Source organism: Pelodiscus sinensis, chromosome 1 (assembly GCF_049634645.1).
Source record: "Pelodiscus sinensis isolate JC-2024 chromosome 1, ASM4963464v1, whole genome shotgun sequence".
Classification (NCBI taxonomy): Eukaryota; Metazoa; Chordata; order Testudines; family Trionychidae; genus Pelodiscus; species Pelodiscus sinensis.
In genome coordinates, this window is record NC_134711.1 from 210603508 (window position 1) to 210629672 (window position 26165).

At 41.3% G+C, this 26165-nt stretch overlaps 1 protein-coding gene across 7 annotated transcripts in view; it reads right to left on the reverse strand.

Annotated features, from left to right (window-relative positions):
• The window catches only part of REPS2 (RALBP1 associated Eps domain containing 2), a 143713-nt gene that overhangs the window by 49841 nt on the left and 67707 nt on the right, over positions 1 to 26165 (reverse strand). For 3 of the 7 annotated variants that reach the window (XM_006113357.4, XM_006113355.4, XM_075914105.1), the window contains 6 exons: positions 22134 to 22197; positions 20224 to 20366; positions 12462 to 12556; positions 7179 to 7256; positions 5487 to 5556; positions 2785 to 2859 (listed from right to left, as the gene is read on the reverse strand). In XM_006113357.4, the coding sequence (XP_006113419.2) occupies positions 2785 to 2859; positions 5487 to 5556; positions 7179 to 7256; positions 12462 to 12556; positions 20224 to 20366; positions 22134 to 22197 (525 nt within the window). The remainder of the gene's footprint in view (positions 1 to 2784; positions 2860 to 5486; positions 5557 to 7178; positions 7257 to 12461; positions 12557 to 20223; positions 20367 to 22133; positions 22198 to 26165) is intronic. The other 4 variants (XM_014568624.3, XM_006113358.4, XM_006113356.4 and 1 more) reach the window with 3 other exon arrangements.

Consider the following 26165-nt stretch of genomic DNA (forward strand, 5'->3'; position numbering starts at 1 on the left):
TTTACACTACTCTCAAAACAACAGAGTCCTGCAATGACACCTCTGTGATCAGCCTCTCACTTATAACTGCCTCATTTGAACCTGGGACCCCTGGAGCTTAGTGTAGGAGCCTCTACAGCTTAAGCTATACAGCCAACTAGCTCCCAGCTTAGGCCGTAGAGCTCACTCATTTTCATCTCTCGCTGTAAGTGGTCTAAGTGCCACTTCATAGGACAGTGAACCACACTCACTAGGTGTGCGGGTTACACTTTGGTTGAGGTGAACACAGGGACATAGAGGGAAAAATGTATGGGAGGGGCTAGAATTGGCCATGGCTTAGGGACAAGTATGAGCAATGACAGTTTTTCTGAGCTGTACTGCTAGGCATGCTGCTAAACTGCGATACAGAAATCCCATGGGAGTTCAAAGAGAGAAAAATAAAGATTCTGCCACTAACGCTCCCTCCTAGTGGAAAGTACACATGTGAGAGACCGAGCAATCAGTCAAGAACATGAGCTGAAGATAGGGAATCTGGCAGTTACCAAGTGTTTGGGAGGGAGCCAGGAAAAAAAGAGTTGGAAATGAGGCACTCAGCTGTTGAGAGGCCATTAATAAACTTGAATTTTAAGGCACAACTTGCTAGGACAGGCCCTTGGGGTCAGTTTGCTTAATCAAGGATATCTTCATGATTAAAAGGACCAGAAACTTCATTCTTTTTAAAGGGCAAACCCAGATTGCACTAATACCTGAGTGGTTAGCCACTAAGGTTTATAAACTGTACCAGACTCAATGGAGTTTTCAAATATTCAGAGCTTTGCAAAGACTATTTTTAGGAATGCTGGGTGGTTAATTTTTAAGGCACCACTTCTCACTGCGGTTAAATGAACAGAATAAGTATGAAGCAAGCAATTTTTTACACATGCCGTTCCAGAAATAAAACTTCTAAGATGACAGAGGTGGGGAAGGGAATCAATAGCTGAAGGAAAGAAAAACTAGTTACAGCCTGAACTATGGAGTGTAGCCAGACAGACTAACCCCCCATCTCATCCATCTTATTTGCCTCTCTGAAGCATACAGGGCAGAGAAGGAGCAGTAAAATCAGCATAGTCTATGCTAGCTCATCTGATCCTGAGAAGCTGAAAACATAGATATGAGGAGAGAGTGATTAAGACAATAAGCTGGCTTCGAGGCTGCGAGAACTGCCCCGACTGGCACCCATGTTGATTCGAACACACACACAGTCCCTGGGAGAGGAATTTCCCACTGAGAAAAGAATCTCCCAGTAATTCCAATTTAGTTATCTCTCTTACAAGTGTAAATTAAGTTCACAACTCCCTTGTAAGAACTGGTCTCACAAAAGACAGACCAGCATCATTTGGCATTACAGATAAGAAAGAGAAAATACGTGACCCAATGGGTATATAAGATAGGTCCAGCACACACTCACTTTGAGTGTCATTCTACCCTCTACCTGCTGGTCGGGTTAGGTGTTTGACCTCCCGAGGTTCTATGGGGACGCCCACCTCGTATTTTCATCTTTCCTAGGAATTGAGGGACCGGCCCTGGCCTGACATGCTGGAGTCGAGAGGCACAGAAGGGGGTAAAAATTGTACCTGGATGTGGTCCTCTGTCTTAAGTGTACACATAGAAAGAGTAAGCTGTTACTTGGTACCATTATTTCTATTTTTCTATCTTTATCTTCTTTGTAACCATTTTTAAGATCTATATTTTGCTAGTAGTTAAGAAATAGAGCAATAGCCATTGCAACCATATGATTTATAAGCTTCCTCAATAAACCTGTAACTGTTTAAGCTTTAACCTGACTCCTTCAGTTGCTGTAACAGAACCAAGCACAATTTAAAAGAACTTCAGCCGGTCATTAGGGACAGATATAGGGAGAGCTTGGGCGTTTGGATTTGTGTCACACCCAGGTGGCACAATCCACTGGGGCACTTTTCAGTCTTTCCCCAAGGCTGCACGCTGCGAAGGAATTACGAATTCTAGCAGCTGAAATCTAAGGTGTAATAAGCTCTTCCTATAAACTCGGGGCGTCTGAGAGCCTGTTGGCTGCCCTCTGCGACGGGACCCTGGTCCTAGCAGTAAAGTCACAGACGTTAAACTATTTTTCGGGGCACCCTCCAGCCTCCTAGGCTGCCCACTGCAACGAGACTTTGTGTCTCAGCAGTTGAAGACTTGGGTGTAACACACACGCACACACTGCCCTGACCGTCGGCTGACATGGAGTCAGTGCGATAGCACCGTAATTTTTCAAAATTGTTAAGCACCCACAATCCACATTGACTTCTACAAGAATTATGGATACTCAGCTCTTGTGAAAATCAGGACTATTCAGAAACATTACTGGCAAGACATAATATTTACTCTGTGTCTGCGAAGAGTTTCCATCAATAGTTATATCATTAATGCTTTTCTATCAATCTACTGTATAGAAAATACTGAACTTTACAATATGCCAAATCACAAAATGTCCTTTGTGCTTAAGAAATTAATACAAAAAAATGAATTCGCTTAAAAAATAAAACAAGAAGAAAGGCAGTAAACCTTTTTTTGACAAGTTCAAATCCTGATTAGAATAAACGTTACAAATAATGGTAATTAACCCATGGATTATTTTTTAAAGTAATTTTATTATTAAAAATTATCATTAGAGCAAAAGGGACATTTCCAGTGAAATGAAATAATAAAACAAATGTAGGCTCATTTTGATAAGAATATTGTTTGGCTGACACATTCTTTAAAAAAGTCTGCTTTTAATAAAAAGAAGTGAAATTTTTCTCCTCTTACCTGTTTTGGCAGATAAGTGTTGAGATGGTTTAAAATCCTTTGGTATTGTTTTTGCAGTAGTGCTTGTGTTCACAGCTTAATTAAAAATAAACAAAGTTATTTTAAATTAATTATGCACTTGAACAAAGCAATCTATAGCTCTCAACTTTGATTAATGCCCTATTAATACTACTACTAACATGCTGAAAAGGAATGTACACACATTAGGTAAATTATTCCTCAACAACAGTGTGAAGTCAATATTATATTTATTTAATAAAAATATGAGGTACAGAGCATTCTCAGCCCAAGTTGTCAAATCCACATATTTTGAGTGCCTTAGTTTTCAGGTGTTCAACATGAGAGACCAAGCATATAACTTTCATGGGTGCTGAATACTTGCAACTCCAGTTAATGGGAATTGGGCACATTCAACAGTCAATAACTCTGAAAGTTGGGTTCTAACTGTCTCATGTTAGAAACTTAAACACGAAGGCCGTGTCCAGACTCAGGGGTTTTTTCGGGAAAAGTAGCCTTTTCCCGAAAAAACTTCCCCTGTGTCCAGACTCAAGCCACGTTCTTTCGAAATTATTTCAAAAGAACGCAGCTTTTCTTTCGATGGCGGTAAACCTCAATTTACGAGGAAGAACGCCTTCCTTCGAAAGTTCCTCTTTCGAAGGAAGGCGTTCTTCAATGTAAAGAGGCCGTCTTCGAAAGAGAGCATCCAGACTCGCTGGGTGCTCTCTTTCGAAAAAGTGGATTTCTCTTTCGAAAGATCCGCCTGCAGTCTAGACGCGATCTTTCGAAAGAGGCTCTTTCGAAAGATGCTTTCGAAAGAGCCTCTTTCGAAAGAAGCCTGCAGTCTAGACATAGCCGAAGACATTCAAAATCCTTTGATAACTTGAGTCTATGTGACTTGCCCAAAGACACACAGTGAGTCAGCAACTGAGCCAAGATCAGAACCCAGAAGCTTCCAATGCTCTGTGGTTACTCCTCTATCAAAGGTTTACATCACAATATCCCTTTTCCACCAACACCTAAAACATGCCACATCAGCAAAACCAACCAACCAACCAAAAAAGCTGTACTCATTTTGCCAAGAACTGTATTCTATGGGATCACTATGAATGAAACTCACTTCACTGAAATATATCCTGAGTAAATGGACTTTATGTGGATGAAATCTGCTTCCTCAGTCACATCTCCTTTTCCACTATTATATACGTTTAAATATATAATTAACTGACAGCACATATTATTAATTTACCTGTGAGATTATGGAATTGCATGAGAATTTTTTTTTCATCTTGAGCTGCGGAATCCACACTGCAGAATCCACACTCCTCAAGAGTAAAGTTAAGCAAATAATTAATTTTTTCAGTTCACGGGCTGAACCAAAAAAATTCTGGGGAAAAAAAATCTATTTCAATTTTAACAAAGCATTGTGTTTAACCTCAAAAAATGAAAAACAACACCCTTACACACACTTTTTTCAGTTTTTAGATTCAGATTCTGGGGGATGGGTGTAGGAGGAGGTGCAGGGTCTGTGAAGGAGTTGTGACCTAGAGGAAGTGGGGAGAGGGGAAATAGAGGGTTTGGGAAGTGACTTGGGGCAGGAAGAGATGGTGGCTGGGGGTAGAAAGTTAAGGGGGGAGAGGAGGTGGGGTGCCAGAGGCAGGCACTGGCTGGGAAGCGCTTATCCCAGCCAGCAGCCCTGCAGGAACCTGAGACAGGCTCCAGACATGTCTGATGGACTAGCTGCTCCACGTGGCTCTGCTCCCGCACAGCGGGGAGGAAGTGAGGGAGAGAAGAGGCTTTGCTTATGGCCCAGCTCCAGCAAAATTTCTCAGTTCCTATTGGAAACTGGCCAATGGGAACTCAGGAATTTTGCTAGGGGTTAAGGACAGTGTGCAAAGTTTCCCCATCCCTCCCTAATGTCCAGAGCAATTAGCAGCCAGTGGCATGAACTCCTGTGTAGTAAGGGTGTTGAAGAAGTGGCCACAGGCATGATCCATCCCGGTTGCCGCCTCTTGCCCACCCCAGTATTTGAGAGTTCTTCAGGGCAGCACTCTGAGGGAGTATTTTTTCCTTCTTTTCTGACATCCCATATAGATTAATAACTTGAAGAATAAGACCAAGTATACCTTCCAGGCCCACAACTATGCTTTGGCTAAAAAAATAAGATATCTTTCCATAACCATATCAAAAACTATTCATAAATATGCATAAAGCAAAACTTCATCCTTATGGGACCATTACACACCAAAAGACTTTCTGTGTTGCCTAAGTATGTCAGCTATAGAGAATGAAGCAGATCTGAGGCAGACTTAAAAGAATTCATAACTGGTCATTTTATTACCTTTAAGGTCCAGATCCTGCATTCTTTACTCAAGCAAAATTATTGTTGAAGTCGCAGGCAAAAAGTATGGTGTTTTGCCCTATTTGGGCCAACATACATTTAGAAGTTTGGGTTTTAAAGGTTATGAAAATATGAAGGATTCCTTTTAAAATAACTATCCACATATTTGTTTTTCTTCAGTTCTGTTGCTGCCAGGAAGTCCTTTCATCGGTTACTATTACAAGTCTTTATCTCAGATTTGCATTAATGCATAACTGATTCAGCAGCTAGATTTGCATAGATTCGGTTAGCAAAAATAATTGTATAAAACACCTATTTACATCTGATAAATGAAGCAAAAAGACAAGACACTTTACTTTCATACCTTGATTGTCATCACTATTTGCATCTTGGGTCAGGGCAGATTTATCAGGAACCTCCTCAACCGACGTCTTCTTACAGAAGAGAAAAGGTTGGCTTATTATACATAATGTTACAGCAAATAGGCACAAGTACTTCCATAGGTCAATGTTTCAGCACAGGGACTAACAGAATTACAGACCCATATTCCCTCCTGCACCAGATACACTTGAAGAAGTGAAGAAGGCCATTATGAGGACAATTATAGCCTCCGGCTTCTCAAGCTACCTCAGTTGCAGTGCTGATGTTAGAAAGAGCAGCCAGGGGGCAGCTGTAACTTGCAACAGCTGGCGACAGTGCCTAAGGGACTGTATGCCAGATGAGAATTTTCATAGCGGAGTAGAGTTCTGCTCAGTCGCTTTCTTTCTGCTAATCATAGAATCATAGAATAATAGGACTGAAAGGGACCTCAAGAGGTCATTGAATCCAGCCCCCCGCCCTCAAGGCAGGACCAAGCTCCGTCTACACCATCCCTGACAGATGTCTATCCAACCTGTTCTTAAATATCTCCAGAGAGGGAGATTCCACCACCTCCCTTGGCAATTTATTCCAGTATTTGACCACCCTGACAGTTAGGAATTTTTTCTTAATGTCCAATCTAAACCTCCCCTGCTGCACTTTAAGCCCATTACTCCTTGTCCTGTCCTCAGAAACCAAGAGGAACAAATTTTCTCCTTCCTCCTTGTGACACCCTTTTAGATATTTGAAAACCGCTATCATGTCCCCCCTTAATCTTCTTTTTTCCAAACTAAACAAGCCCAGTTCATGAAGCCTGGCTTCATAGGTCATGTTCTCTAAACCTTTAATCATTCTTGTCGCTCTTCTCTGTACCCTTTCCAATTTCTCCACATCTTTCATGTACCCCCTGAGCTAGATGTGGGGAGCAGGACTGAAAATTGCCCTCCACCAGAAACAGTGCACCACCCAGAATCACTTTTTTTACTCAAAGTTGAGGCCTGAATGCTTCTTGTGCTTGAGGACGTCTTCTAGGTGAATTAATTGACCTTTGGCCTACCCTTTCCTCTTACTGAATTCATTTGAAGTGGGGAAGCCTGAGGTCTATAGGGCACAATTTCCATAATCCCAATTCAGGCCTCTGTGGCAGAGACCAAGACTCTCAACCCAGTTCTGACACATGAGGTCAACTTTGATTACATTAGTAACCCATAATGTGGGCATTTGCTGCTCCTAGACTATCTGCTGATTACCTGACTAAAAAGGGAGCTGTTCTGCTACTTGTCTCAGTAAGAGCAGTGCCTGGGATGCAGTGGGTAGAGCAATACCAGAAATGGGTCGAGGTTGGTACACTTTGTACTTTACAGTTTACTGATGCTGTTATTAATAGACAGGCCCATGCAAACAGGTTTCAATCCATTAGGCCCAGAATGGTGAGTTCACAAATGTCAACTGAATTCACGGTTAGGAATTAGAGAGCTATTTTACGAAGTAGCATGTGGGGGTTTTAGCAGCATAGTCCCTGTTGATTTCAATAAAGTAACATTCAAACCCGCTGCCTCAGTGTTTTGAAAAAAAAACCAAAAAAACAAACAAACAAAAAAAACCAAACGTCAGTCTCTATATTAACCATGACTGTCTACCTGCACTAGAAAGTATTAGAGTTGCAATAATATGGTAGAATAAAAAAAGGGTCACCGACTGGCTCAACAACTGAAGTCACTGCACCAAAGAGAATCAACGGCTCTGAGTTGATTGGATCTTCATGGACAGTTTCAAGCTGATTTTTTTAAAGCAAAAGCAATGGAGAGGAAAAGAGAAAAATCTATTTTATTAACAGTGTTATAGCTTCAGTTTTCACCATCACCAAAATCTAGAATGAATTTCAGATTAATGTTGAGATACTAGAGACAAATCCAATATCCATTGGCTACAGGCAATGCAGTAGACACACCCAGACTCCAGACTGGCTTTTCTCTCACCTCCTGAATCAAGGACTCAAAGGACAGAGGAAGAGGGTAAAGCCCTTTGAAGCGAATGGAAACTCTTTAACTGATTTCAGTGGATTTCAGGTCAAGTGCTGCTTCAAGGAGGAACTTAAAGCAACTGCTGGCAGCTTCATGGATCTTCTGAGCAATCTTCTGTCTTGTCTCCAAGCTATTTGCTGCAAGAAAGTATGCACTGGTGTGTAGAGGAGAGGGAGCAGACAGGGACAAAGTCTGTCAGAGGAAAAAAAGAATAAAAGAGCCGAAGGTCTCCGAATACCAGCTAAAGAGGAAAATATGGACAGATAGTACTCCTTGATGTTAAAAACTAAAATGAACTGCTCCTTTACAAAACATACCAAAGTTGTTAATTGATATTTCAAGGTTATTAAAAACCTGCTTTCCAAAAAGCCTATTTTCCACATGGCCCATCTCCTACCATAATCCTCTACATACATAAATCCAAGAAATCATTTCTGATGTACTGTATTTCGGCAATTACAAATAAAGATGCTTCTTAAACTACCTGAATCTACAATAGATGGAAAGGGAAGAAGACAGGAAGAAAATATAATAATTGATGGCTTTGGTAATAAAATATTTTCAGTCTATTATGTTCACATGTACAAACTCCATTTCCCAAATAGCCAAGCCACAAATTAAATTAGACAAGTGAATCACAGCACTCGCCAGAGACAAAGATGAATTACTCTCTTTCTGAATCCTATTTTCAAAGCAAGTTACTTTTTAAAAATAAAAACATCAGTTATGGAAAAAGCCCTAACACTTCAACCAAAATCATTTCAGGTCGGTTTTGAGGCAACGGTCTATAATTATCCATAATCATGGATAATTGGGCATATCTAAACTCAGCAGCCACTGGCTGCATAGCTCAGTGTAAATACTGTAAGTGGAATATTGGGATGGGAAGATAGAGACAAGAAGAAAAGGTCTGAGCCTGCTGTCAGATGGTCCAATCAACTGCAATATGTCAGAAAATACTATCCTCTCTCACCCAATGGCTAGGCCTCCATACATTCATTTTTTCCCCAAATGAACCAATTAGTAGAGAAAAAGTGTTTCTTGGCACATTTCCACAGGGGCACTGGACTTTGTGACCCCAGATACCAGAGGAGTGAGGAAGAGAAGCAGAATTCCCAGCTTTTTGTGAGTGTGTGACCTAATACCAAAGAAACAGCTCACAAGGTTAGAATGGAGCTATTTGGTGGTTGTGGGGAGCAGTATGTTTGACAGGGTGGGAGGAGCAGAGCCTAGTAAATTACAGGCAGAGGTGCTCAAAAATTTAACTTAAAAATTAAATTACAATATGGCCTTTTGAAAGTCTTCTGCTGTATCCCCCACTGCTAACAATTGCCCAGTGGGGGATTTCTGTTCTGACAAAAAACAGATATATTTTATTACTACTATTCTACTTCTAGTATTAGTGTTATGATGGTGGCAAATGCTGTGTTTTATGGAAACAGTAGTGTCCTCAGATTATAGACACGGAGACTGAGGTAGCAAGAATAATTAAGAGGCAGGGCCAGGAAAAGAGCTCAGAAGCTCCCGACTCCCAGCTGCTGTGCTTACTCCTTTTAGGCCACACTCTTTCATCGCCCATCGGAGCAGAACCAGAAATGGTGGCAGCAAAGAACAGTCATGCACAAACAATTGATCACAAAAATTATAATTTATTAGATAAATTTATAAAGATCAGTGTGGAAAAATCAGACGTCATACTTTAGTAAATAAAAGAAAAGACAAAAATAACTATGTAAAATATTTTTAAATGTTGTGTTGGGCTGATATAATACTGATACGCAATTAATATTGTATTAAACTCTTGTAGTGGAACTGCATGTAATACACATGCTGATATGATAAGTATGCGTTTTCAGCACAACTTCTGCTTAAGTTGCAAATTAATAAATATATATGCTAATAAGTCAAACTGTCAAGGGAATGATTAGTTTTCTAACACTACCACAGTGAAAAAGTTCTAGTGAAGCATTGGCCTTGGCAGAATGTGGCATCCAACTGTTAATCAACTCACAGCATATGAACACAGTAATAGGGCCAGACAAGCGTGCTTCAGTAGAAGACCTGCCTGCACTTCGAAAATAAAAGAACCATTTTCAAAAATCAATAATAGTGCTATTCTGAATCAAACTCATGTAGCCAGAGCATTGCCCTATGAGCAGAAAGGGCACTGATAAGATCATATATAAGTAGTCCCACTAGATAAATATGATGATCATACCATACTAAGTTACAATAAAACTCACAATTTTATGAAATCCTATCTATCCCTATTGCATGGTGGTGATATCACACAGTTGCATTTGACAAGATAAGAGCTGTGTTTTGACTATGGGGTTTTCCATATAAAGGGGGGGAGGATAAAGTAATTGGGGAACACACCTACATGAGCTCCGGGCCTGAGCTTGTATAAAGTACCATTATATTTTAATTTGGATGCAGAGTTTGAAGGGCCTTCTACAGGCAATGAATGCCAATTTTCTGAGGCCTAATAATTCTCAGACATGAATTGTCATTTGATTCACTATCCTAACAAGCTAAGCCCTCCAAATGCCACAGCTTACAAACTCTGAATTGATACAGGCACAATGGAGCGGCAATAACCATGAGGCAGGTAAAACTATTCCAGGTTTTAGGCTTGCACTGCTATAAAAGAGAACAGCTCTGTTCAGTTGGGGCTGGCAGCCAGAGGGAGAGGACATGCCTGGCCAGCTCCCTGCAAGCCCCAGCCACGGCCCAAACGCCAAGATGTCACCACGCAGGTCAGAGACCCGACGCATCTAGAGACCAGGCTGGATTCAGAAGCAGATGGACGTAGCCAGACCCCAGAGGAAGGAGAGAAGATGGAGATCCATCAATGCACGGAGACACTGGAAGCAGGAAGCAGCTCAGGGACTTTGACAGACTTCAGATTGAGTGAGCTGCTGTCAGAGTCAACATGCAGGAATTACCCCCCTGACTCAGTGGCTAGAGTGAGCCTCTAACAAGGCCCTGGGCTGGGGTCTAGTGGAGTGGGAAGGTCTGGACCCTCTTGCTGGGGATGTAAAACTTTCCCCTATTTATTACACCTTAAAACAGACTTCGACCATTGGGTCATATTAGAACTATGGACTTGTGCTGCCCTGCTAATAGAGGTGAGTTATATACCTTGGCCATTGAGTCACATTGAGACTATTGAACTGTGCTGCTCTGCTGATCGGGGCAATTTACAGCCTTTGACCATTGGGTCGTATTAGGACTATGGACTTGTGCTGCCCTGCTAATAAGGATGAGATATAGGGTATGTCTACACTACATCCCTTTTTCGATAAAGGGATGTAATTTACACATACTGAAAGTGCAAATGAAGCCGGGACTTGAATTTCCTGCACTTCATTTGCATAATAGCGGCCGCCGCTTTTTTCCGCAACAGGGCTTTTCGAAAAAAATGGCAGTTTAGACAGGGCATTTTCAACAGAAATGCCCCATTTCAAAAGATCCTGTACTCCTTGGAAAAGCCCCATTTCAAAAAAAAGCAGTGGCCGCCATTATGCAAATGAAGAGTGGGAAATTCAAATCCCAGCTTCATTTGCACTTTTGATATGTCTATTTTACATCTCTTTATCGAAAAAGGGATGTAGTTAAGACATCCCCATAGATTGGGACCCGGAAGCTAGAGGAGAGGAGTATTCTGACTTGGGCGTGTGAGATTGGAGGCACCAGCTGGGGAAAAAAGGGGCCAATACAGTATGACAGGATGAGGCGGATACCCCCACTTCACCCTCTCCAAGGTCCTCACCTCAGCCGTGTGACAGGGTCCATCAGGCCTGGTTTAGTCTAGGGCTGGGTCCTAAACATAGGGAGGTGCCCAGATCTTTCAAAAGTTAGATGTGCTGATCCACTACTAGTACCTCAGTAGAAAGTAGCATCAGGACCAGCAGTGGGGGCAGGTAGCACAGGTAACATTGCTGCTGATGACATTAGCAGGACCCTCATTGAAATCTATTTCCACAGTGAAACCAGAAGGAACTAGGGGAAAAGACTTTTGGAAGTATTCAGTATCCAAGCAGCTCTCATTGTTCTTTGGTTTTCCGTGGAAGCTACTAGGTGCTGAGAACTTTTGAATACCTGCCTGCTTCATTTAGAATGGAGGCTAAGCATTTTTAAAAATCTGTCCACCGGAGTAGAAAAGCGGAGAGCAGTAACTCCCTCCATTACAGGTCATGCCACAGACTAAAGATAATCAGGGGAAAGAGGATGCCGCAGGCAGCATATGCTTACTTAGGCCTGTAGACCCAAACTGTTAAATATTGCACCAAATCTGGCATAGCAAACAGGCACCAGAGATGCAGGGGGAAAAGACCAGAACAGCTGATAAGGGTACGTTTTTATTCCCTTTCAGTTTGATTTGTGGGAATAAGGTCAGAACTTAGGGCTCTGAAAAAGGAAGAAAGTGTATGAGGAGGAGTGTGCTGCCTAAGGGACAGGACAGAAGAATCTGTAAGGAGATGCTAACTTGAATGAAGTTTGTGCCTGGCAACACCCAACATTTTGGTCAATTCAATCCCATCCCCAATAGCATTATATGCCCCTGACTATCTGGAATCCTCTGATCAATTGCCTTCCATAGCAGCATATACTTTTCCCATTGTTTGCTCTAACCTCAGCAAGAAAAGAGCTTGACGGGAAAAGAATGTTCAACTTTCTCCTTTCAACTTGTCTCAGATTTCCCACTTTTGACAGCCTAGCATTTTTAGGAGGAGGATGTAGACTTGGTTACTCATGCACACCTGTTGAAAAGAGGCCAATCTAACTTCTCTGGTCACTGAATGAATTGCTAAGAAAGGAACAGCAAGATGGGCAAAAGACAAGCTTAAAAAGAGATGATCCACTTGGAAATTCCATATATATGTATGACGTGTTATACATAAATTACTAGGTAGTCTACTATGTAAATCCTCCTAATGTAACGATAGTCTTACCTCCGTTCGATTAAAGTCTCTGGTCTGTTGACTGACTGGTAATGACTCAGAATAAGAATCCAATAAAGCAGAGTCATGTTTAGGCTTAAGGGAAGCTGGAGGGAAAGAAAAGATACAAGTCTTTGATAATATGCATATTTTACACGTACTAGGTTGTTACTTCTTCCTCCCATAGGGTATGTCTACACTTGCCCCATACCAAAGTTGCTAATGAAGTGCGGGATTTAAATATCCTGCGCTTGATTAGCATATTTGAGGCCGGTCGCCATTTAAAAAGCCGGTTGCCCAAATTAACTCACCGCATGTAGACACGGTAGTCCGATCCAAAACCCTTCCCTCGAAAACTGTTACTCTTCATTAGCAACTCCTCATTGCACGAAGAGTAACAGTTAATTCGAGGTAAGGGTTTTGGATCGGACTACCGCATCTACACGTGGTGAGTTAATTAGGGCTACCGGCTTTTTAAAATGGCAACCGGCCACAAATATGTTAATCAAGCGCAAGATATTTAAATCCCGCACTTCATTAGCAACTTTGGTATGCTTCATTTGCCTCCCTAGTTCAAACTAGGAGGCAAGTGTAGACATACCCATACTGCAATTGACCTGGTTAACAAAGTGATAAGTACTATAGAGACAATAACTTTTTTCTTGCATTAATTGTAAGTAATAAAAGTAACAGCATGTAGGGATGTACAAATGTAATACACTGCAGAAACAATTTGGGTGGAATTGAGGACAGACTTCGATTCTATTATGAATGGAGTTTATTTGTGCTTTTATTCTATGTGATCTAGAGTCAATATAGTAGGCTTTACAAATTATAGACTGAAGTGCTAGAACTATAAAACATATTTGACAGCAGTGTTCCCTCTAAGCAGCATGGCAGCACAGTTTCATTGGGTGATTAATCAGCCCCGCCCAGTCAGCAGCATGGAGCTGACTGATTGGGCAGGGTGATTAATCACCTGTGAAGCTGTGCTGCCATGCTGCATAGAGGGAACACTATTTGACAGGCCTGAAACTCCATTTTTTTGTTTTGTTTTGTTTTTTTAATCTAGAAAAGGGAATTGTATTAGAACTCACACTATGCAAAAAACCTAAATGCTAGTGAAAACCATGAAGACTAATCATGACACTTGATCCAGTCTGTGTCATCTTTACTATATTTCAACCAGAAGAAATGAACCCTGCAATTTGTTACAGTAATACAGGTTGAATCTCTCAAGTCTGGCACTCTCTGGTCCAGCAACATCTGTGGACCGGCATGATTTTAGTTAGCCAGATGTCCACATTTCCTGTGGTGCCATAAAGTTTGTTTATAGCCACCAGTCCTGACTCTCAGTGTTCTGTGCTGTTATTTAAGTCTAATTTACTCCTAAATGTCATCTAAGAGCCTAGTGAACAGTGAAAGTATTAGTAATGCTGCTAGACAATATTGACCTTCGTGTTTTGGCAAATTCTCTGGTTCAGCATCAGTCAGGTCCCAAGAGTGCTGGACTAGAGAGATTATTTACAACACTCATGTTTCTGTTCTACATACATAGAGCCTTCTGCTAACACTCTACAGGATTAGTCCCTTTAAATAATTAAGCATTTTGGTAGCTAGAAAACCTACTATTCTTAAGATTAATTTGTTGAGAAGCAGAATAACCAACTCACAAAGCCAATTTCTAGCTTCTGGTTAGCATCTGGCCCCTCCAAATAAACTAAGCTTTTACTAATCTGTATTAATGTTAAATACAGTTAGGTTACTAAACAGGGCAATCAGCTTTAGGGTTTTTTTAATTTTAATTCAAGAAAAACTTTCAAAGCAAAATACAGTGGGTCAAATTCTTAATGGAATTACCTCAGCACAGGATTTAGACCTGAACTTGTAGTTTATAAAACAAGCCATAAAAAGTAGCAAAATTAATTCATTCTTAAATTCTTGTTTTTAAGCTGCAATCACTTTTTTATTTTAAACTTCAACATTTTAATCAAATGTAAAAGAACTCTGCTTGAGCCATATGACTAAAGGACCCAACATAACACATACTGGACTTAATACAACAGACTAATGAGAAATGCTATTAAATAGACTTACATTCCCTAAGGGTGTGTCTAGACTACTGAGTTTTGTCGACAAAAGTGGACTTTTATCGATAAAACTATACCTGCGTCTACACTACCGCTGAGTTCTGTCGACATAACGTCGGCAGAACTCAGCAGTTTTGTCGACACTGGTAAACCTAATTTTACGAGGCATAACACCTTCTGTCGACAGAGTTCTGTTGACAGAAGGTGTTATTGCCTGTAGGGTTGCGTCTAGACTACAGGGTTTTGTCGACAAAGCAGCTTGCTTTGTCGACAGAACTGAATGTGTCTAGACGCTCTATGTCGACAGAAGTTTTGTCGACAGTATCTGTCGACAAAACTTCCGTCGACAAAACCCTGTAGTCTAGACGTACCCCCTATGACCAAGTAAAACCTTAATTTCATAGATATCAAAATATGTTACAGGACTTCTCCCATAAAAAAGTTCCACCCCAAAGTGCCAAATTCTAGTGTTGTACTTGAAAGTAGGAGTAAAAATGTCTAAATATATAAGGAAGTATACCATACTGCTTTTTTATTAATTTATTTTTATTTATATTCCAAAAGTTGTTGGTTCAGAAGCCTGTACTATATGTGATTCATTGTGCAAGTTTTTTTTCTGTATACATTTCTTCTTTCATAAACTCCATCTTTATTTAAGAAGAGTGGTAAGTATTAGCTAAATGGTAAAACCATCAACTACTCTGCCAGTTCCACTGGTTCAAGATCACCAATGTCAACGCCAAAATTAATGGTTAGCCTTGAAAACCTTAAAAGAAACAAAACAGCTTATTTAGGAAAATAACAGAAGGCTACAATGCAAATAGGAGAGATCAGAACCAGATGCAAATAAGAGGAAAAAAAGTAATCGGAAAAAGCCTCCTAAGTAACTGTCTGCCCTACTTTTAAAATGTTAATGTTTGGAGTTATGTGAGTGGGACTACATGACAGATGGCTACAGAGGCATTCTGATTTCAGTTATAAATAATTATATATTGTAGCATTGCTGGAAGGCCAGCACCACGTTGGTCTAAGCACCGTACAAATATGTAATAATGGGAGAGTCCCTGCCACAATGAGCTTACAATCTAACATAAAACTATAGCCAACAGCTGGATAAAACAAACAGATAAGGAAGCAGAAGGTGAGATGATACCAGTCAGGACGATAGGCAACTGTTATCTGCCGTTGTTTCTCCTTATGTGTCTTTTTTCATTACAATTAAATAGCTATTAAAAGTGATAAACTGCCCTCATGAAAACTACAGTCCTCTAACAACAGATTAGATATTAGACAGACAGCAATAATTCAAGCCTCCCCCCATCAACCTGTCAACCTGCTTCAACCCTAACCTGGAAGAAACGCCTCAAAGGCTGGAAAAAAAGCAGATGCTCACGATCCACGCTCATTCAGTTCTTCCTCTATTTTCAAACTGCCAGTAACAGGTGCTATTCAGTCCAAACTGTGGTGATGACTTTTCTTTTGTAACATTGATATCTGTTTCCTAGGCAGGAATTATACACACCAATAAATTTACTTCCTGTAGCTCACCAGACTCTCAGGCCAGTTTTACACTACAGACCTATAGTGTGTAATTATGTTGCCGACGGGTGTGAAAAATCCATACCTTTGAGTGATGTAGTTACACAGACCTAAACCACCACATGGACTGTGCTAGGTCAGCAGGAAAGCTGCCATGATCCATCTCCCTGAGAGGTGGCAGCAAACTATGCCAACAGGAGAAGCTCTCCTGTCAGCACAGGAGCATCTTTACTGAAGTGCTACAGTGGAAAGTTGCAACTATGCCATTGTTAGCACTGAATGTGAAGAAAAACCCTCAGTCACTGGCTGCACAAACTAGACCAGGACTACTCAACTTTGGAAGCCCCAGGGGCCACAATGATACACACAGCACATGCCGAGGGCCGCAACTTAAGTGTGGTTGCATATAAATGCAATATATATGCAAGTAACTTTTCACACTGATGGGCATGAATACAAAGCACTTCCCATAATGCCCTGGCACTCCCGGCACTTCCTCCGTCTGTACACCCAGCCAGCCCATCCGCTTGCGTCTTTCAATGCTCACCCCGCCTGGGAGATGTCTTGCCATTGTGGAGCATGCTCCCAGTGGAGGCCATGTTCAAAGGATCCCACCTGTGTTGAGCCCCACGTAAGCCGAAATGGCAACGCAGTTCACAAACAAACAGGCCATGGGCTGCATGTGGCTCCACGTGTTGAGTAGCCCTGAACTAGATGCTAGCTAAAAAAAATTAAAAAACGAGTGGTCCTGTGGCACCTTAAAGACTAACAAAAAACTGTATATAGTATCATGAGCTTCAGCTGAGTGGAGAAGTGGGTTGTGCCCATAAAGTTCATGATATTATATAAAATTTTTTTGTTAGTCTCTAAGGTGCTACAGGACCATTCATTGTTTTGTAAGTGTTTTTTAAGTTATAGAATAACATGGCTACCCTTTGAGACTTTTAGACTCTCGCTAGTGACCTAAAAGTGTCAGACATTGTATTTCAGCCATCCATTCCCAGGTGACCTTCTAGAAAAGTCCCAAACAATTTAATAGGGATGAAATCATTAGTTTTCACTGAAATTTTCTTCTGAAGTGATTCTAAAATCCTACAATTTTACAAATGATACTAATTCTAGAGGTTTCGTTTGTTTTAAATTATCCTACGAAGTTCTGTTGTAAGGATATGTAACTAACTATTAAATTCTATGAAATGGCTTCCGAGTGTTAAGAAAGGTCCTTATTATCTATTAAATACTATAGTACTTGTTGATAAGTTTTTTTAATATTAATTATTAGTAGGATGACTAGCAGCACGATGCAATAGCAAGAAAGAAACCTGTTTACAATTTAGCCTTTAGTTCTCAAATTTGCAGAGGAAATGCCTTTAATTAGTAAAAGCCTGGTTGATATTTATGAACAGCTGGATGCAGTTCAAGTAGTTGGTTTTAATTCAAGACAAGAGCAGGCTCAGAGAAAAACTCAAGACATGGAGATGAGGAAGGATAGCGTAGAAAACACACAACTTGATTAATGCCAGGTGAAAGGTTCATAGTATGGACAGAGAAACACCTTATTATTAGTACTAATTATTTCTACTTCAGTAGCACACAGAGGCCCTAATCATGACCTGCTCAAGGTTCTGTATTACAAAACACAGTACCACTAACATCGAAAGACAAGATCCCTGCCTTGAACAGCTTACAGTCCAATTTAAAATGAGACTAGAAGTAAGCCTAAGAAACCAGGAGGACCTGAGGGATGGAAGTGAAAGTGATAAGGACAATTATGCAGACTAATACTGTGACCATCTTGAAGGCTGATGTTTCATAAATAGTTTATACCCTTAGATATGAAGATGTGGACTACTAAGAACAGGAATCTGACAGAAATTACTTAAGTGAATTGACACATGGGAGGACATTCAATTTTCTAACTGCAACTTGGCTTGCTCTTTTCCTCTCCTTCTTACTCTCAAGCCAGCAAAATTAATGGAGGTTGTATTAGCTCATATATTATCCATTACCACTGTAACTATTATCAGTGATTAATCCTCCTCACCTTAGAAAGCTATGCACATCATTTAATTGAAGTGTATGTACCTCAGTGTTAAAGTAGAATGAAAATTGACAAGATATTTCTCAACTGTACCTCAGTAATGAGATACATTGTACATTGTAGACTCATTTATCCCCATTCCACACACACTGGTGCAATCTTTCTGTTAAGTAAAATATTAAAAACAGTAGGAATGGCAGATCAGGAAAATGAGTTATAAACAAATTTGAGCTTTGCTAAAATCAGTAATCACACACTACATTCAAATAATCTGTAAAGCAGGTCAATAATATTCCATCATCTTGAATACGCTCCAAGGCTACGTCTACACTCCAGGCTTCTAGCACAAGACTGTTTTGCTCAAGAGTTCTTGCACAAAAGGTCTTGTGCAAGAGCACGTCCACACTGCCATGTACTTTTGCACAAGAGATGTGCTTTTGTGCAAGAGTTTCCATGGCAGTGTGGATGCTCTTTTGCACAAGAAAGCTCTGATGGCCATTTTAGCCATAGGGGTTTCTTGCGTAAGAAACCCATTGCCTGTCCACACTGCCTTCTTGCATAAGATTTCTTGCGTAAGAGGGCCTATTCCTTGTGGGGAGAGCAATTACTCTTGCGCAAGAAGCCCTCTGTTCCGACGCTTTACTATGAATTTACTTACGCAAGAACGCGCGTGCAGTGTAGACACTTTGCAAGTTTTTGTGCAAAAAGAGGTGTTCTTGCGCAAAAAACCTGCAGTGTAAATGTAGCCCAAGAGTTATCAGAGCAACACAGCACGTAGAATCAGAGGGCTGGAAGAGAACTCAGGAGGTCAAGTCCAAATGCCTGCCCAAAGCAGGACCAATCCCAACTACATCATCCCAGCCAGGGCTTTGTCAAGCCGAGACTAAAAAACCTCTAGGTATGGAGATTCCATCACCTTCCTAGGTAACCCATTCCAGTACTTCACCACCCTCCTAGTGAAATAGTTTTTCCTAATATCCAACCTAGACCTCCCACACCGCAACCTGAGACCATTGCTCCTCATTATGTCATTTGTCACCACTGAAATAGCCTCTCTCCATGCTCTTTGGAACCCCTCTTCAGGTAGTTGAAGGCCGTTATCAAATCTCTCACTCTTCTCTTGTTTTGTGTACAGAAGCCCAAATCCCTCAGCCTCTCTTACGTAAGCCAAAATCATCTACTTCATATGTAAAGTCTTGTGACATCCAGATCTGCAACATATAACCATCTGCCAATGCCAGCTCTGCCTCATGTTAATAGAATCTAGACAGTAGATTCTATTAGACTCTAAAATTCTATTAGACTCTAGTATATCAATAGAGCATGGAAACCCCCCCAAAAGAGTAGACAGTATGGGAGGTGAAGGGTGCCCTTCAGTTCCTTTCAAACCCCACTTCAGATCCCTGTTCTGTCTTTTTATCCTGCTGACAGATGCCCAAGGGATTCAGAGAGCAAACAATAAAAAAAAAAAGTCCTTTCCTCTCTTTCTTCCCTTATTGGAGAGAGGAGTCCATGGAAAATTGAAAAGCAGTATGGGTGACTCAGAACTTAGGCAGTCCTGGGTCAGTCCTTAGAGCTTAATTTACATGGGGTCCATCTCCAACCCTACCTCATGGGATGTGCTGCTCTAAGACTAGATCGTGCAGCTTACTGCGGTCTCCCTCTCTGCAGACCTGTCTCAGCCACCTGAGACAGGGTAACCCTTCCACCTGGTTTTTGTTCTGTCTCTTCCCACCCCCTCACATGCACACACACCTGTTTGTTTTCATGTGGCAGGTTTTCCCTTTTGAACCTCCCTGCTCCAGACAGAACCAGCCTTGCAAGCATGCCTTGCTGGTGTTGAACAGGCCCAGAGGAATTTGTTATTCCCCTTTTGGTCAGTGTGAGGGAACTCCCTTCACAGAGACCTGCTGCTGTTGCTTTATTTAAAAAAAATGATTCTCCTTTAGTATTTTCCTTTTAAGCATAACTAAAAATAATGTTTTATCAAGATACTTTGAGAAGTACTACTCGGCTTCTAGCTAAATCTCTGTCTCTTGTGGAAAAAAAGGCTGTTGGATGAATGACCAGCTTCTGAAACGGTACAGGAAGATCATAACCCCACCTGGTTGAAGGAAATCTGGTAGCAAGGTCTCCGGCAGCATATCTGGCAGCAGATAACCATTCTTCCTAGCAACAATGAGGTGAAATGCGGCACAGAATTCCGGCAGCGTCAGTGCTCCATCACAGTCTACATCGCTTAGCTCCCTGTGAACATGGTATTCACACATTTCCTGAGGCAGTGCAGGAATGAAACATATACCCACAAACATACACACAGCATATGGGAATGTCACTTTGGGTAATGAATAGTCATACTTAATTTTAATAGGCATTTTTTAAAAAATCCCATATTTTATCATTTATCCTTTATGTAAATGTAATAATTCTCAGGTAAATGGGATTTTTTGCATACTGTTTATTTTGAGAAAGTGGAACAACTTGCCATTCCAATACTGAGGAAAATTTTATATGGAAAAAAGTGCTCCCTTTGTAGACCATATATAATATTTTATATCTAGTACTGAAAAACTAAAATTTGTCAAGAATTTGGCGTACACAAATTCAATTTCTCTTTACAAAATGGTGTGAACAATTGTTTGGTTGGTCTATTCTAGTGCTTGAGCCCTTTTCAGTATCCTCTTAAGCAGACCCATTCCATATGAATAGTTTTCAGAAAGCACTCAATTACCAAGTGTGTACTGGTGTATATTGGCCATAAGACCCGCACAGCTGGATTAACTAATGCTGGTGGCAGTTTGGAATGTTAGCATTGCATTGCCATTAGCACCGTTGTCCATTTAATTTTAATGTTAGCATGAAACAATGGCAAAGGATTTCAGAAGCACACAAACACAGTTTCATAAACTACACCCTATGGAAATAAATTAGAATTAATTTAGTATTAATATAATGGCTAAAATTGAGTGATAGTTAATTCATTATTGTTTGAAAGTAAAGGGATAATGTTTCAAGCAATCAAGATTACAGTGAGTAAGATTGTTTTCAGCATAGCAGCGTGGCCTGATGCATTATATCATGCAACATTTCAAATTGCTCCTAGAAAGGAACATTATCTTTAATACTGGTAACAAATAACATGTTTTTGGTTATCATGGTGGATTAGCCAGTTTTTTCTTAAATAACCTTTAAATTAAATTCCAGTGCTCATTCCCCCCTAGAGAATGCTGCTTTAACCTTCCTCCCCTTCTGCCCCTCCATATTTCACAATTAGATTTGAAACTATTCCAGGCAAATTCTCTGAACCCAGCAGATGTTTGGGCTTTTGCAAGCTTTTATTAAAATCTATCTTCATAAAAGTAGATAGAAATAGTGACATAAAAGTTCTCATTATCAGCATTTTTGGTGAATGTTTAGAACAGTTTGTTCCTCATACCAATATAGGACGATCATATTGAACCACCAGCACCAGCATGGTTATGGAAATATAAGACCCTTATACATTTTATTGTATACAGTGCTATCTGCAATGCTCTCTAAACAAACTCATTAAAAGCAAGAGTGCTGTCTCATTAATGAAGCACTGATGAATTATGCAGATATACTTATTAAAATTGGGTATTAATTAGGCCTCATCTGACAAATCATAGCCAAAAACATAAAGCTAACTAAATGCATCTAAAATATTCCAAATATATTTTTCTTCTAAACCATTTCATGAAATATGTCTGTTCATTGAGTTAATGATGCTTCTTATAATATTCTTAAGACCGGCTGTCATTTCTATTGCTATTCAAATATCTCTAAGTCCCGCTGAGTAGAAGAGAAGCTCTAAAAAGATAACAAGCATGCCAGGAAGATCAACATGCACCCTGCTGCTTGGACCTGAAAGTGATTTTGATAAGTGCAATAATTATAATTACTCTGAAGACACTTTTTTAATATAGCAAGAATTCTTCAACTAAAATATTTTAAAAACAGAATCCATATTCTGGGTTACACTACGGTACTTACCATATGTGAGAAAGCTCTGGGATGGGAAGCTTGGATTTTGTGAAGAAATTCTTAGCAACGGAACCTGTCAAGAACCACAACGTCTCAAACAATGAAACAGGAATTTGAAATTCATCTTCAAATCTGATTTTGCTTATGTTTTGTGTAACAGCAGCTAGTTATTTCACATTTAACAGATACTCTGATTGTTGGGTACTACAGGTTGAACCTCTCTAGTCCGGCATCCTTGGGACCTGACCAGTGCCAAACTACAGAATTGATGAACCATGATAGGTAGCAAGTGGGTGTCTCTTTAGCTTTATTTCAACAAGGCAAATAAACAGAACAACATACCAATGCACCCATTTCCATCTTCTGCAACAGTTCCAACTTTTTCTGTATCGATACTGTAATGACGAGCTTATGCCTAGCCGCATTACCAACACTTCCTCTGGTTGCTGGTCTCTTAGAAAACACACTTAGGGCTAAATAATAGTACAGAACATGAGAGCCAGAACTGGTGGCTATAAACAAACATTGCCAGACCATGGGAAATTCAGCCCCACCCATGATAAGCAGACATTCTGCTAATTAAAAACATGCTGGACCATTGACATTGCTGAATCAGTGAGTATCAGACTAGAGAGACTCACCCTATAATACTCTTGTTTGGCCATTTGTCTCATGGTGAGTAACTGACAGGCCAGATAGAGTGGCTGACCTCATTTTTCCTCTCCATGTGGAAAACATATTAATGGATGAAAACATGCCTCAGTATTATTACTGTTATCCTCAGCAGCATGCCCTTATGAATATAGCAAAAGGAAAACAGAAATAAATGTCTTCCTTTCCAGAAATATTTCTGAGACATGAGCCAAGTATGTGGCAGCAAAAGGCTCTGCACCGTCTATGCTACACCTTCAGTGGCTTTCTTTGCTTGCAGGCCTGCTGCAGCCCCACCATCATGAAAGAAAAACTAAAGGAACCAACTAATCAGCCTGCTACAGGCTTCACTATCAGTTGGGAACATGCTCCTTAGCCCTCCCACAGCAAGCAATCTGATTCCCCTCCCCACCAAAAAACCCCTGCTGAGCCCTCTGCAGTAATAAACATCTCACCACACATCCAGCTACCAACCACTGAATCATGCAAATAGGCTAGGAGCGGGAGTGGCAAACTTTGTCTTAGATCCTTGCACATTGTATTTCACATAGACCTGCAAAACATAAGGCCAACCCTGTTCAGAGGCAGGGGCGGATATAGGGCAGGGCGAGCGGGGCGGCCGCCCCGGGCCCCTCGCTTCAAAAAGCCCCGCGCATGCACCATGGCGCCACCGCGCATGTACCATGGCGCCACTGCGCATGCGCGTGGTGTCACCGCGCATGCGCCGTGGCAAAGGGGGGCCCCGTGAAATTATGCTGCCCTGGGTCCCGCAAAACGGTCATCTGCCCCTGTTCAGAGGTATTATATACAGATCTATACTCTGACTCCCATTACAGTTATCTTAATAGTAGCTCTGGGAGTGCTGGAATGTCAAGTGTGACCCAATGAGACTCTCAAAACAGAGCAAACAACATGCATACTCCAAAGAGTGCATTCTGCTATAAACAAAGTTTATTATATGCAGCTTTCTGGGAAATCCACCATTTGCTGAACTTCGATTTTCTTTTCCCTCCTACTTGGAAGGTCAGTTGAAGAAGATTTAACCAAGGGAAGGGGACAGATTAAGGGATCATTTTTTAATTGACTGAGCAATTAAAAAAAAAAATTTGTTTGCAGTTAGAATTTCTGAATCCTAACATACTGGATTGCAATAATATAGTCTCACAGGACACAATCAAATGCCTTAATTAAAATCTGGTTTTTCCTTGCCAGACTTTCAAGTACCTAGAATCATTCCTCTCACAAAGCAGTCTGGTCAGAGTGAAAATCTAATTTTGAAGATCAGTTACATTACTGCTACCATGTGTGTGCTATGCAGAGTTTACACTGAAATGCCTAAAGGCCAACAACTTTCCCTTACAGAGTGCTGAGCACCCTAATATGATCCTGTAGAACAGGGGTTGGGAACCACAGGCCTGAGGCCCAGCTGCAACCCCCGGCTTGCCTGGATCCAGCCCCCAAGGCTCATGGTCCCAGCCCTGCTCCCCCAGCACTGGGGAGCCTGCACTGGTGCTCCAGCCTCCCCCGGCCCTACAACAGGGCTAGAGCACCCAACTCTACTAAGCTGGCCTCACCTAGGCTATAGTGTGCAATGGGAATATGGGGAATGACTTTCTCCTTCTCAGTCAGGGGCCACGTCATGAGGGAGTGGCTTTTCCCCCCTTCTCACTTGTGTATGGCCCCCAACTGATTTTTCTTCTCACTTTTGTGTAGCCCCTGACCCAAAAAGGTTCTCTGCTCTTGCTGTAGAACAGGAGTGGCCAACCCCCGGCTCTCGAGCCACATGCGGCTCTTTGATTAAAGAAATGCGGCTCCTGCTGGTTCTGAGCCGCACGCCCGGATTCCTCACAGCCGGCTGTTCTGCGCATGCGCCCCAGAGCTTGCTCACAGCCAGCTGCTCTGCGTATGCGCCACCACACCTGCTCACGGCCAGCCGCTCTGAACATGTGCCCCAGCTCCTGAAGAGAGAAGCATGTGGCGGCAGCTCCGGGTCCCAGGCATTAGGTTAGAGTGTGGGGAGAGGTGCCTGGCTCTGGGGGAGATGAGGAGGATTGGGTTAGAGCAAGGGACCGAGGGTGCCTGGCTCTGGGGGAGGAGTGGCTGAGGGTACCTGGCTCTGGGTTAGAGCAAGGGGACTGAAGCAACTTAAACTCAAAGTCTTCATGGATGCAGAATAAGGCAGCCAACACACAGATGTCATATTTAAATTCCAGGGCAAAAAAAAAGAATCAGTATGTACCTGATTCAAAGGCTATTGTTTGCTAGGCTGAAGCAATTATTCCGAGATATAGGTCTCTCTCTTATTGTTTTTGAACCTCTCATATTTGCAGTCAGGGACAGACTTAAATTTTAAGAACTATAAAAAAGCCATAATCTTCATAAGTTTAAAAAAAAAAAAAAAAGGAAACCATACCAGAGATCAACAAGCTGGAGTGAAACAGGCACTTCAAATTGTGCTAATTTACTTTTCAGTTGAGTTTAATTTTAAAAAACTCACCGGACATACTAGGTTAGTAGTGTTACATTTAAAATACATGGTGGGGATGCTTTTTTTTTTTTTAAGTGTATTTTTAAAGGTTTTTTTTGTAAATTTGATGTTTGTTCCTTGTCAAGTTCTCTGAAGATCTATGGACTGGCCGTGAATTCTTTACATGACTAGAGACTTTTTTATTGATTTTTGTCCAAAATGTCCAGTAATGTTATTTTTATCGCTACATTTTGTGCACTATATCTATCTTTCTATATATAGATATATAAATATAAATATATAATACTTGGCTCTTTTCACTCTCTCCACCACTATTTTGGCTCTTCCTCTCTAAGGGTATGTCTAGACTACATAGCTTCGTCGACGGAGCCATATAGATTAGGTTTCCAGACATAAGGAAATGAAACAGCGATTTAAATAATCGCCACTCCATTTACATAAAAATGGCTGCCGTACTGTGCCGATCAGCTGTTGGCAGCACAGCGCAGTACTCTAGACGCTCCGTGGTCATCAAGGGAAGCCCTTGTCGACCGCCCCATTATGCCTTGTGGAATGAGGTTTACTGGGGCAGTCGACAAGGGCTCCCCTGTCGACCGCAGAGCGTCCAAACTACCGCACTGTGCTACCAAACAGCTGATCGGCACAGCACAGCAACCATTTCGATGTAAATGAAGCGGCGATTATTTAAATTGCTGCTTCATTTCCCTATGTCTAGAAACCTAATCTACATGGCTCCATTGACGGAGCCATGTAGTCTTGATGTACAGGCAGTCCCCGAGTTACGCGGATCCGACTTACGTCGGATCCGCAGTTACGAACGGGGCACTTCCTCTCCCTGGTCTCGAGCAGACCAGGGAGAGGAAGCAAAGCGGCGGCGGAACGCGTGGCCAGCTGACAGCCCA